This window comes from Colossoma macropomum, unplaced genomic scaffold, assembly GCF_904425465.1.
Source record: "Colossoma macropomum unplaced genomic scaffold, Colossoma_macropomum, whole genome shotgun sequence".
NCBI lineage: Eukaryota > Metazoa > Chordata > Actinopteri > Characiformes > Serrasalmidae > Colossoma > Colossoma macropomum.
In genome coordinates this window covers 29,453,074-29,465,912 of record NW_023494785.1, presented here as the reverse complement: position 1 = coordinate 29,465,912, position 12,839 = coordinate 29,453,074, and the positions used below count along the sequence as shown (strand labels likewise).

Genomic DNA, 12,839 nt, shown 5'->3' with positions numbered 1-12,839 from the left:
GAATGCAGCAGCATGGCTCGTCTTCAATCTCCCCAAGTTCAGCCACGTCACCCCACTGCTGCGCTCCCTTCACTGGCTTCCTGTAGCTGCACGCATCAGAGTTAAAACCCTAATGCTTGCCTACAAAGCCAAAAATGGACCAGCCCCTCCCTACTTGATGGCAATGGTGAAATCTCGAACTGTAGCACGAGCCGTTCGAGCTTCGAGTACTGCTTGGCTTGACCCGCCGTCCTTCAAGGCGTGCGGAAGGCAAGCATCAAGACTGTTCTCTGTGCTGGCACTCAGGTGGAATGAACTCCCACTGGCTGTCCGTACAGCAGAGTCTCTCGCTGTCTTCAAACGCAGACTGAAGACACATCTGTTTATACAGCACTTCAATGAGCACTGAATTAAGTATTTATTGTAAAGTATTGTACAGCACTTATGTATTGTATTGTATTGCACTGCTCTGTGTTTAACTCTGTTCCTTTTTCTCTAGGTGTCTATAATGACTTTCTGATTCTAGCAGTATCTGAGCTCAGGACTGGCTTTCTCTCTAACCTATTGGTAACTAGCAAAGATACTTTCTCTGGATAGACAAAGCACTTTTTGTAAGTCGCTCTGGATAAGAGCGTCTGCTCAATGCTGTAAATGTAAATGTAGCATCATTAAAAAAAAGATTTTTCCCTCTAGGATGAAAATTGCTTTGGTTTTATTTAAAATATTCTTTACAGGTGCCAATAATTTTGTCTTGTGTGTTGTTATTTCTATTAGATGAATGGTAAGCAATTTCACCAGACATTTTTGTTCAACATTTCAATCATCATGTCTATTATTTTTTGTATATGATTGTTTTTGCCTAGTTTATTGAGGGGTGCCAATGATTCTGGAGCTGACTGTAGTATGTAGTATATATTTACAAGTGCCAAACAAAATAAAACATCCAAGCATGCTTAAAATCTGTCCATTTAATGTTGTAGGTATGATGCTGATGGACACTAATGTCCCATTATACAATGCAAAGTGGCTGCCATCATAGACATATACATTGCCTATTGCCCCTGAACTGTGCATCAGTGTTGCCACCATATATTGATCCAGGCAACTTGTCGTAACTCTCAGAAGACTGAACTGGAAAAAGGTGCCGGAGTCGTGTGCAGCATGGAACTATACAAACCATCATACAATCCAAACCAGATCTTTCATAGGCAAGGCCGAGCAATTGTTTTTGGCTGTATTTGGCCATTACAACATTATGTTGAGAGCCAAAACTCAGAATATTAATAGCTAACGTTAGCAATAATGCTAGATAGTAATGAAAGCTGAGACTTTATTACATAAACTAAATTGCCCGTAATTAAGATTTTGATCTATATTGGTATTTTTCTCCCAACCAGTTTTTATGATGATCTACTCGTATCATGAGTTTCTACAATTCCTTATGACAATTAATTATTTTTCTCCACATAATTCAGTTCATGTGAGCCTAACACTTATACACACCCCTATGTGTATAACTGTTTTTGTACTCCACTTAAATAAAAACCCTCAAATGTAAAACAACTTGGTTGAGAAATGTATGTTATAGTGGTTTTAATCCAGACAAAATGCAGCTCTCCCGTTTACTTGTTTTTGTTTATAGGCCAGTCTTGCCTGGACTAATATGGCAAACACGTTGACATAATGCAAGCAATGAGCCGAAGCCTTTGTACATGTCTGGCTGCCATGGCTTTAACCGTAGCAGCATCTTGTAAACATTGTTATTACAGCCACAGCTATAGTACACTGTATGCTGAAGTGGTTCCCTGTATGCAGTTAGTTTTTCAACAAGCTACTTCTCCAGCCTTAATCATTCCACATTATCTCTAACTGACCAGGCAGGTCACTCTGCCTCTGTTCCCCCTTTCAGTGTCTCTAACAGCTCCTTCAGTAATTGGTGCCATTTAGTATCTAGATATTGGTCACCATCAGCAGTGCTCTGCAGTTAAAGAAGTGGAACAATATGATTTTATATGTCTATGGCTTCCATAGTTCAAAACTGTTAAATTCATTATGTTAAGAAAATGATGTCCTACTAAGTGGCATTTATTTTAAACATTCAAACCATTCAACGACTAATTTTCATTTTGGCAAAGTATTTTTCAAAAGGTTGCTGTGTCATTCAGATGACTGTAGTTCAAGCAGTTTCTGGTTTGCGTGCAAAATGTCTTGGTACATTCAGTTTATGATCCTATCAATGCCTGATCAAAACTATTGGTGTTAATAGGGAGCTGTGTGGATTTGATTGCATTCAGTCACAGAATTAGTGATGTCAGGTACTGACGTTAGGGGCCTTGTTAATAAAGTTACACCCCTCTTTAGGACCCTCTTTGCCACTTTAAAGCAGTATAACCAAATAAACAGGTGACATAACGGAAACATTAATAAAAAAGTCTTTGACAAAACAATTTGTGGTTGAATTTACAAGGTAGTTCCAAAATAGCCGACAAGACCGCAGCTTGCTATGACATATATTTCTCCAGCTTAGCCACATGAGCTCACTTTATATTTGTATAAAACTATGCTGTACACTAATATTTTGCATACTAAAATACTGAAAACCTGATGAAGCCAAATTTTCAGAAATGGACAATAAAGTTTATTTTATTCTAAAATGCCACTATTAACATTAGTTTACAATATATATTTTATAAAATTAGTGCTCAGTATAGAACTGGGACAGAGACCCATGTCTGGACTGTAAGTCCCTGTAGTCTTGTCATTCATGCACTCAATTAAAGTGAAATATCCTCATACAGTACACGTCTTCCTGTCTTCTGTACATAGGCTGTCAGATATCGTGGCTCATCTAAGACACCGCTCTGAGCCTGCACTCAACCTCAGCCCACCATGTCTGCCCTCCCCCGGTCACCCGTCTCTCCTCCCCCTCAGTGACTTCAAGCCTTTTATGGGCAAGATCAGTACAGAATAGGAAGTTCTTCTCAGGCCTGCACTTCCTCCTCACTCAGTGTATGTGTTATTCGTGTAATTTTTCACAGACTGTTTTCACGCTAATAGTGATGTTGAACCAGATTTCATCTCATCTAACATGCAGTGTGAGGCAGCGACTGTTTTCTGAGAAGGAGAACATCACTGTCAAATCCTCTTAACCACATTTTTTCGGTCTTTATTTTTTACACCATTTGACAACACCAGCTGTCCTTTACACTGTTGTGTAAACATGATGAATGGACCAATAGCAGTCATCCAGAATTACTTGGAGTAAAATCTCAAGTGAAGATCAATAAATGCCCCTTAATTTAGTCTGGATCAGGGCTGCCCAAGGTGTGGTCCACAGGCCAAAGTTGACCTGTGAGGGCGTTTGATTAAGCCCATCAGAAAGTTACGCTGACCCCACCTGCTCGCTAAATGAGAGAATAAACATTTTTAAACGGTATATGACTTAGTTTCCTTGCAAAATAATATTTTGGAAGTATTTTAGTAACAAAATATAATGTTATAAAATATATTGGTAACACTTTATAATGATCATTAACAGTATATATTAATATTATATTAATATAATTTAGTTTGCATTTTAAAATAAAAATATCACATTTCATTTGAGAAAGCCCAAGTGAAAATCATATAATGTAGTAACACTTTTGAGTATAGTGTTAACACATTGAATACAGCCTGAGTGTGAGGCACTCATGAGTAATGCTGAGTTATCGCAGGGCTTTGTTTGAGTATCTCCTTTTAAGTCGTTGTCACAGTTGGTCAAAACCCTCCACCAGCACCCTGGTCACAGCTTATGGGAGCATATGGGAGGAAAAAAAAAAAGAACAGCTGTGGAGCCCAGCCCTGCAAGCCCTCTGAGCTTAATTACAGCTGTCTACCTCCTCAGTACTCTCTCCCAATTACTCACCAGTCAAAGCTTTTCACTGAGCATTCCCACCTCATTACATATTAAACACCTTCAGAGGGCACTTTCATCCCAGTGGCAGAATCATGCTTTGAAAGCTGTTTTAAATGGAAATGGACCTTATTTAAACTGTGTTTAGCTACATGTCTCTAGTCAAAAGTCTACATATCATCTCATTAAAGAGACAAAAATGCCCACCATATTATGTCAGCGTGCACCAGCAGACAGGAAAAATAATATTAACCAGTAATATCATGTTTCTGAAATGTTCCCTCAGAGCCAAAAAAGGGATAGTATAATCAAAATCCTTCAATGTGCACATTCAGCTCCTGTCTCAAATAACATACACTGACCAGTATCTGTGATAGGTTTGTTTTTAATACATGCACTTCCTCAAAAGGCTCTGCTTTCAGCTTTTTAAATTTTCAGCCATTGGCAGTGAAGCTACTGCAACATATCCATCTAAAAGAAAGCTTGTGTCTATGCATTATGAAAGTCAGTGTGCTTGGCAATTTCAGTAAACATGAGCAAGAAATGTACTGACAGAATGTCCTTATGTATTTACCAACTGGAACCTTCACTGGGATTATGGGATAAATTTGATTTTTTAAAAGTGGAAAAAATTGAATGCAAGATACCACAATAAGTTTGTATAATTTACTCATAGCGTTGAGCTCCAAAAGCGTTTAATAAAAAAAATGCATAACTGGTTTTATCATTCTTCCTCTTATTATTATTAGTAGTAGGAGTAGTAGTAGGAGGAGTAGTAGTAGTAGTAGTAGTAGTAGTAGTAGTAGTGGTAGTAGTAGAAGTGATAGTATTACTATTTTTATTAACTGCTTTTATGTAGAATTAAGATTAAAAAATGAAACATTTGGATTCACTGCAATGTTCTAACATCTAGTGTAAAGCCCTCCCAGAAGAGTAGAGGCTGTTGCTGTAGCAAAGAGGGACAAACTCTCCATTAATGCCCTCAATTTCAAAAGAAACATTAGATGAACAGGTGGCTACAGACACGTAATGTAGATTGGTTGTGAGGCTCTGGCACTTTCTGCTGAGACCTTTATCCCCATACCCCCCAAAGCCCCATCACTGTCCACCTGAGGGCTGTGCTCACTGTGACTCCTCATGCAGCTCTAATTAGCTGTAGAGAATTCTACATTGCCATGATACTGTCACTTTTGGAGAGTACTTGTACCCATCCATACAGACTCCATACTCTCCAGGCTGGTTCAGAAACCCTTATACCTCTGCAGTGGATATGTTCCTTAATGGGCCCAGATTTGATAGTTTTTCTGTATTCATAATTCATTTTTACATGACCCTTTTCCAACCTCACTTTATTAATTAGAATTCAACAGGCTGTTTTCGTTACTGTGCCTTTAAGACTGAAACATGTAAATGACCTCTGTTCTGAGTGTTTGCCCCGTGTTATGCCTTTTTCAAAAAGGTCTTTGTGACATCACAAAAGGAGTGAATTCAAAACTGGCCATGTTTGTAGCTTACTTGCAGCTTACTATGCTAATTAGTCTTTGTGACATCACAAAAGAAGTGAATTCAAAACTGCTATTTTTCAACTTACTTTAGTTAACTGGTGAAAAAAAACAGTCAAGTTTTAAAATGGACAGTGTTTACATAATGCATCAAACTCTTTTATTCCCAGAAATGAGGAACACTGGGTTTTCCAATAAATGGGCCCTTTAAATATAGTCTTGCTTATTTTCACTGGAAGAGAAAGATTAAGGAACACTCAATGTTTGTTGAAAATCTCAGATATTAGAGTGGGTTTCCTACGAAGCACTGAATCTACTCAATAAAATCATAAAACACAGACACATTTCATCAGCACTTTTATTCCAAATGAATCAGCTTTAAGAAAGGTAAAGTTTAGCAACAAGAAGAAAAATGGCTGCATCAAACAAAATAGCTTTAGATGTTGCGCGTTACAGTAGTACTGATAGAATTCTGTCTTAATGAAACCGAATTCAGTGACAGGTGGCTTTGTGACTGTGGATCATTAAATGAAACTCAACTGTTTTGTTCTTACCATGTGTATAAAAGATGATTACCGATCATTTAAAAAAGAATTTATTTAATTCAGCACATCAGAGAAGAAAAATCTATAGAGGGTGCTCAAATTCAAGATGCAATATAGTTCCACAGCACTTTGTTTGGCCTTACTGACTGCCGTCCATGTTAATATTTAAGATCAACCTTGACAGCAGTATCAGAGTAAAAATACAGGCATTTGGAAAAAATGTGGAATCGTTCGCACAGCTACCCTTCTTCATCTGGAAATTTCTGATTCACTGTTATCTGCTTTGTTACAATGACCTGGCGAGCGTCTTTGGCATAGCTCTAAAATAACGTTACTATTGCTGTTGAGAAAAGAAATACACATTCACTCAGTATTTCAATGGGCTTGTGAAGTTGGGATGTTTTTAATTGCACAAGTGGTTGTGTCTCAAGTATATCAGAGATGCGCCAATCCTGAGCATAAAAAAACTTAAGTGCAACACCTACATTTATATATTCACAACTGTATCCAGTTTTGCTGTGATACCTGCAGACGGGCCTTATAAGTAGCAAAAGAGAGCTGAGGGGATACACCATCAATTTTACAAAATGTCACTGTTTTCAGACACTTTAAGTAAATAAATCCATGTAATTAAGGTGTTTGAGGTACATAGCTGCAATTCTGAGGTATTTCCAGCAGCCTGTGGCTGCTCGGCATCGCAGTTGTCGTGTAATGTAGAGCACAGAATCAGGAACAGTCCAAAGCCTAACCATTATTAACATTCAAGCCCTCCGTAGCAAAGCTTTCTCTCCCACAGTCTCCAGTTAAGGTAATACACAGATAGAAACCTCTTGTCTGAGTACATTAAACATTTAAATCACTGGGTCACAGCTGGACTAGAATAAGTATGCTATATTAATTACAGTGACACAGCCTGCTACTCCTGGGAGCACAAATCTGACAAAGTCAGTCTAGAGCCAAATTAGACATTCTCCTATTTACATATTACAGCTAAAAGTCTGGAGGAATAGCTACAACAGCTAAGCAATACGGCTTACAGGAATAGTCACAAAGTATAAGAAAAGCTTTGGGTAGTCATACTATTGTTCCTATGAACATAAAACAGCAAAAATTAAAATTTACACAATTTTCTTCTCACCCCAGATCAGCCAAGACATGTTTGGTGTCCAAATTTTTCTGCGTTAGTTTAGTGCTGTAGCTTAAGCGCTGTAGGCTAACATTGCTAACAAACAGTAGAAGCCAACAGACTCGCACAACTTTTCCATAAACACCTCCCAAAAAACCTTTCTCAACCTGCTCAAACTGCATCCAGGTCTTCATTAAAGTTGTTAATGAATTGTTAATGTTGTCTTAAGACACAGTATGACTTGCTGCTGTCTAAATCCCCTGGTCTAAAATGGCTACCTACCCACATTAGCTACACTGTGAAGTTTTGATTTGTTCATTTTCACAGTCCTCAGTAAGTTATACTATGTCCTAAACCACATTTACAAATTATTTATGAACTTAATAAAGACCTGGATGCAGTTTAAGCAGGTTGAGAGCAATCTGGATGATAAATTCATGGAAAACTTCCAGTGTTTTTTAGTGGCATTAGCCTCGTAGCTCCAGGTTTAAGCTAAAGAAGCAAAATTTGGACACCTAAAGTCTTGGCTGAACAACTACATCTGAAGTAAGTGGAAGACTGTGTAAAATTGACTGTGTAAATTTTGATCTTTTTAAGTAAACGTGATGTAGTAATGCATGACTATGTAGGTACAGCAGTATTTTGGCTGTAGCTATTATCCTATCTACACTGTGTATGTAGGGATCAATTAAGATGTTCTGGTTCCTGTAATCCCATTTGCTTCTGGACAGCTGGGATAATGTCAGTATCTGACATATATTTGGGCAATTAGGTTCAATTTTCTCTGATGCTATCTAGTCATAATAAAGTCAGCTCATTGGACAAACCAATTATTCTGATTCAGCCAATGTTACAAATTCACATGTGCGAAGTATAGCGACTATTGGCATCTTTGCAGCAACTGGATTGGATTGTTAACGCCTGCATCAAAAAAGTGAGTCAGCACATCTACTACATAGACTACCAAAATGCCAGGACAGCCATGAGAATGTATTGTGCTTTGTTACAATTTCAAATGCCAACAAGATTTTCCACAAGACACCATGATGCCCCAGAGCCAGACAATGTGATTACGCTGTTTTTTTTCCAGAGCGTTGTAAAAGTCAATCATTTTAAAAGCACTAAAATGTTTTAGTCACTCTACAAAAAAGCACTTTACAATAAAATGTACAAAAAAATAACACTGGTTGTAATCAAGTCTGAATGACAGAACAGATTCAATCATACCCATAGATTTGTGCAAACATGTTATTTAGCAACAAACTGTAAAACAAGACATTTAGATACTGGCAACACATACCCTTTGGTCTGTTGCAATGCCACACTGTACACCAGTACGTCCTGATGCCTGTTTGCTTCAGGCCCATATGCAATATTGCATAGTTCTCTAAAGACAAAATTCAATTCAGATCTGACTTGAAGGCCTCTGTGCCACTTCTCTCACTTTCACTCACCTTAGCTTTGAGCGCAGGCAACCTGGAGGTGAAATTTCAATAATGGAAAACAGAAGCAGTGTCTTTGAGACTGGCATGCAGATTGCATGTGTCATTTGAAAGTACACTAAGGCAGCTTTTGAGTCTTTTTCCCCAAGAGACCAACATTTTAGGAACATTTCTCTACTGGTAGATTGTCTGTTCAGTTCTTTAGGTTTTTAAAAGACAGCTTGCCAGTGTGATTCTCATTTTACAGCATTCTATAGTGCAAATCTGAGATTATTATCCATTTCATCTGAGCTATCTTTAGCCTCCTTACTGCATGAAGTCTCAGCTCTAATGGCAGCTCTGTCGCTTCCTCCTTCCAAACCTGCAGCAACACTGGCACCAGATTTCATCAGCATTTAGTACAATATAATTACACATGGCTTTTTTTTTAGAGTTTGAGTCCACCTACACTTGAGGAAAGCTTGTGGAGAACATGTAATGACGTCAACCAGCAAATGTAAAAGTCCAAATCAGCCGTTCTCATCTTTTTTGAGCCTTTTATCCACAGCCATTGTGATAAGGATGTCATTGTTAGTAGACCTGTATATAATACAGCATTTTTGCTGAGCATCATTGGGAAAACAGGAGCGAAGCAGCAAAGGCTCTCACAGCCTCACAGAGTCCAGAGAGTTGGGGATGTGCAGCCTTGCTGGACCAGAGCTGTTCCAGTGTATTATGAAGTAGAAAAGGAAAACATTCACATTCGCATGAGAGAGGCTGGTGATGACAGTGGTTTTCTCAGTATGTCCATCTGTCTCATCTGCCTTATGTAACACTCCCCTTTGTGAAGTGCTCAGAGTTAGAACCAGCACTACTTTATACCCTGGCCTATCATTCTTATGGTGAAAGCTAATATAGCAATATAAGCAGAGCCCAGCAGTCGACTGCTGTCTGACTAATGCTGATGTTATGGAGCAGCAAATATATGAAAAATCAGCTCCAAACCTCTGACCCTGAACTGAGTGAGACAAACCAGGACTTGCATTTACTAAAGCAAATAGCATGTTCAGTATGGTTAGTATATGCAATTTTAGTAAAATTATAACTGGGTTATGGCAAGTATCACTGGTGTTTTCTGGCTTGTTTGCACATGCTATTAACTGTAGTAAATCAGGTCTTAAACCCGCTTGTACAATTCTGACATACATACATGGTAATGCATGTTATTCAGTTTCACAATGTTCAGTCAACTGAGTCCACTGAGGAAATGAGGAAGATCTGTACACACAGTGGGACACTGATCCACTGGAGTGAAGAGTAACAAAAGTATGTTTGCTGCATCACAAACATTTCTGCCTATAAAAAGCACTGAGGAATTCCTGTGGGCTATGGGTATGCTGACCTAAACTGATGTTTCTGGATGAGTTTACCAAAACTATTGTACCATACAGATGGAACAGGGTAGCAAACATCACTTTAAATGCTTTCCATAATGGTTCAGATGTGCAGCCACAAAGAACTGCTCACACACACGTCATGCACTGATGTACATCATTTTCATGTCTGTTCACTTAAAGGAGGAAAGCCAGAACAAAAGACAGACACAAGACAATGCAAGATGCCACACATTCATTCAATGAAATTCAGGTATCATTTAAAACCCACTGAGTTCTTGTGATATTAATTTGTTGTGAAATTGTGTCTCAATCTCACTAAAAAAGCACATATCCTACATTTTCTTGTTCCACCCACACCCCCACCCCCCCGGTGCGCTTATGACTTTGTGTGGTTTTATTTACCAAAAACAGTCCTAATTAGTTTTTACATGACCATTTTCCCACCACTCTTTATCCCTTAGAACAAAAAAAAAGCTCTTTTCGTAAGACTGATGTATGTAAATGAGCTCTATTCTTACTGGTTGCTCTGTACTGGGCAAAAAAGGAATGTAGTATGTGGCATCTTGCTTTGTTGGAATATCTGTCATTTGTTGCGATTCCGTTAACAGATAGAAGAAACAGGTCAAAAACAGTTGGTGGACATCAGTGTACAACATACATGCATGTTAGCAATTCTTTTTGACTGCCAGAGTACTTTACAAAGCTTTTGACAAATTGGGCCCATTTTGAGTAAATGGGTGTGCCTGGCAAATCGCTGTCTAAATCAAAATTGATCACAATATCAGTCAAATGAATCGCAATCATTCATTACAATTGTGCAGCCCTTCTGGGAAGTCCTTTTAGCGACATTGCACCTTATCCATCCCTCACGTCCTCACATCATGCTTTTCCTATAGTTAGTTTGCTGCTGGTTCTTCAGCTTGCTGCTGGGTGAGGAGCTGAGCGCTGTGGGTGAGGCTGAGTCCAGCTGCCTGTAAAGCACTCTCAGCTCCTTCACCTCCTCAAGGACATCCCGTGCCTGGCCCCAAGTGGACGCTGCCTCCTCCAGCAGCCGCTCAGCCTCGGCCCGCTGTCCCTCCGCACTGGAACCCTTGCCAGGGGTGGAGTCTTTCCCTTTTCCCTGACTGGGCCCTCTCACTTCAGTCAGCAGCTCCTGAGTTCTCTCCAGCTTCTGGGAGATGAGCTCCTGCAGATGCCCAATGGGGTGAGTGGGAGCAGACACGGAGCAGTGGGGAATGGGCCTCTTGGTGGCCCGTGTCTCTGAGTGTGACAGGATTTCGTCCATGGAGGCGCAGCGGTTCTTCTCAGCCCCTGTGAGCTTTTTTCCGGCCTTGGGTGTTTGGCTTTGGTTGTCTGACACTGACCAGTCCCAGGCGCTCTCACTTTTTCGTGGCAGGCTCTGAGACTTGCCAGGGGCCTCAGCGCCAGGCAAGAGTTTGCAGCTGTCCACGCACGACTTTGGAGTGAGATGGAAGTTCTTTTCACAGGCGTTCTTTCCTTCAGGTGCTGGCGCATCTTCCTCCTGTATGAGATCAAGAGTCAGCATGCCGTCTGACGAGGATGTTGAGGCCTGAAAAGGACAGGAAGGTTTTAAATAGAACGGCTGTAATGATAATGTGGTAAATTTGGAATAATATTGTATAAAATGTATACAATTTTGCCAAGTCTGCGTCTTTATTTTTAAACTGTAGCTACGATGCTAATGGAGCTAACAATTTATAGAAGCAGTACTCTCTATAATAACACTGTGCAAACTGCTTGCCTGAATCATTACACGCTTGCCTGAAACTGTGTGACTCAATGTGAGTGGCATTCTGCTACCTATAAAAATGACCAAAAGTATATTGCATAACTAAGAACAGTACTAGGCACAAATAGCCTTAAATAAATTTTGTACATTTGACCATGCTTTCTAATGCTTTCTTGTCGTAGCTGCCGTTTTAATCCGCCAGCAGGATCTCGCTTTTCTGATTGATAGTATTTCCTTTGTCCTCTTGCTATTCGTTCTCCTACTCTACTGTGAAGAGCATGCAAAGTTCTAGCACCAAGACCAAATAAACAGTTTTGAAACTCTTCAAAAGCATCATTCAATTTTAGAAGTGTTTAATATGAATATGCACTCTAAGAGACTAAATACGGCAAGTAGCAGTGAAAAAAACTTTCTTTCCAACATGCGGTGACATCTGCCTGGAAAATCTCAGAGATGTGTATCTGGACAGGACTAAAATTATCAGCTCACTACTGATGAAAAACAGTAGCTAATTTGGCCTATAACTGTCTCAAGGGACAAGACGAAATAGACTGACAGCCAATCTGGATGGAAATAAATCACAGAGTGGAACCTGTAAAAGAGGAAATTACCCCAGGACCCCATGTAAATTTAATCTCATCTGCATCAGTCTATATTCAAAGCTGCAGCTCCAGTGGCGACAAAAATGTACAGCTCACCACAGCCATAAGGTGTCCACGGGTGGGCAGTCGGCGAGTGTGTGGAATCTTAGCTCGGTCACGTGTGGGATGGGCCAGGCAGCTCTCCTCCTCTACCGTAACCTAGAGAGATACCCACAGAGCCATGTGTGAGGATTAGATGAGATGAGTCACATGATGAGAGTAAGTAGTAACAAGCTTCTACACTAGTCTGCGGTGTCATGTACTGTGTGCGTGTGTGTGTGTGTGTGTGTGTGTGTGTGCGTGTGCGCTGATAAACCAATCAATGAGATGATTTACTGTGCGCACGTGATTTACACATGGGAGCGCAGGGTCTCTGGGTTCAGAGAAAGTGCTGCAACATGCAGATGAAAAGGAAATCAGAGTGCTAAAGTAATGAACTAAATGATCTGCCTAACTTGAGTCAAGCAAATACTGTATGAGCCACTCCCAACAGTTTTCAGTTCATAATTTAAAAAAGCTGAAACATTTATTCTCTAATAGTCTCTAATTGTAATTGGTAATGTTGGGTGAATGTATACATAAC

At 39.7% G+C, this 12,839-nt stretch overlaps 1 protein-coding gene across 1 annotated transcript in view; it reads right to left on the bottom strand.

The window, feature by feature from the left end:
* Positions 1 to 8,888: 8,888 nt before the first annotated feature.
* plekho1b (pleckstrin homology domain containing, family O member 1b) overlaps positions 8,889 to 12,839 on the bottom strand; it is a 28,303-nt gene continuing 24,352 nt past the window's right edge. Inside the window, exons 5-6 of the mRNA XM_036590152.1 lie at positions 12,314 to 12,415; positions 8,889 to 11,435 (exon numbers count right to left, since the gene is read on the bottom strand). Of these exons, the coding sequence (XP_036446045.1) occupies positions 10,740 to 11,435; positions 12,314 to 12,415 (798 nt within the window). The 3' untranslated portion in view covers positions 8,889 to 10,739. The remainder of the gene's footprint in view (positions 11,436 to 12,313; positions 12,416 to 12,839) is intronic.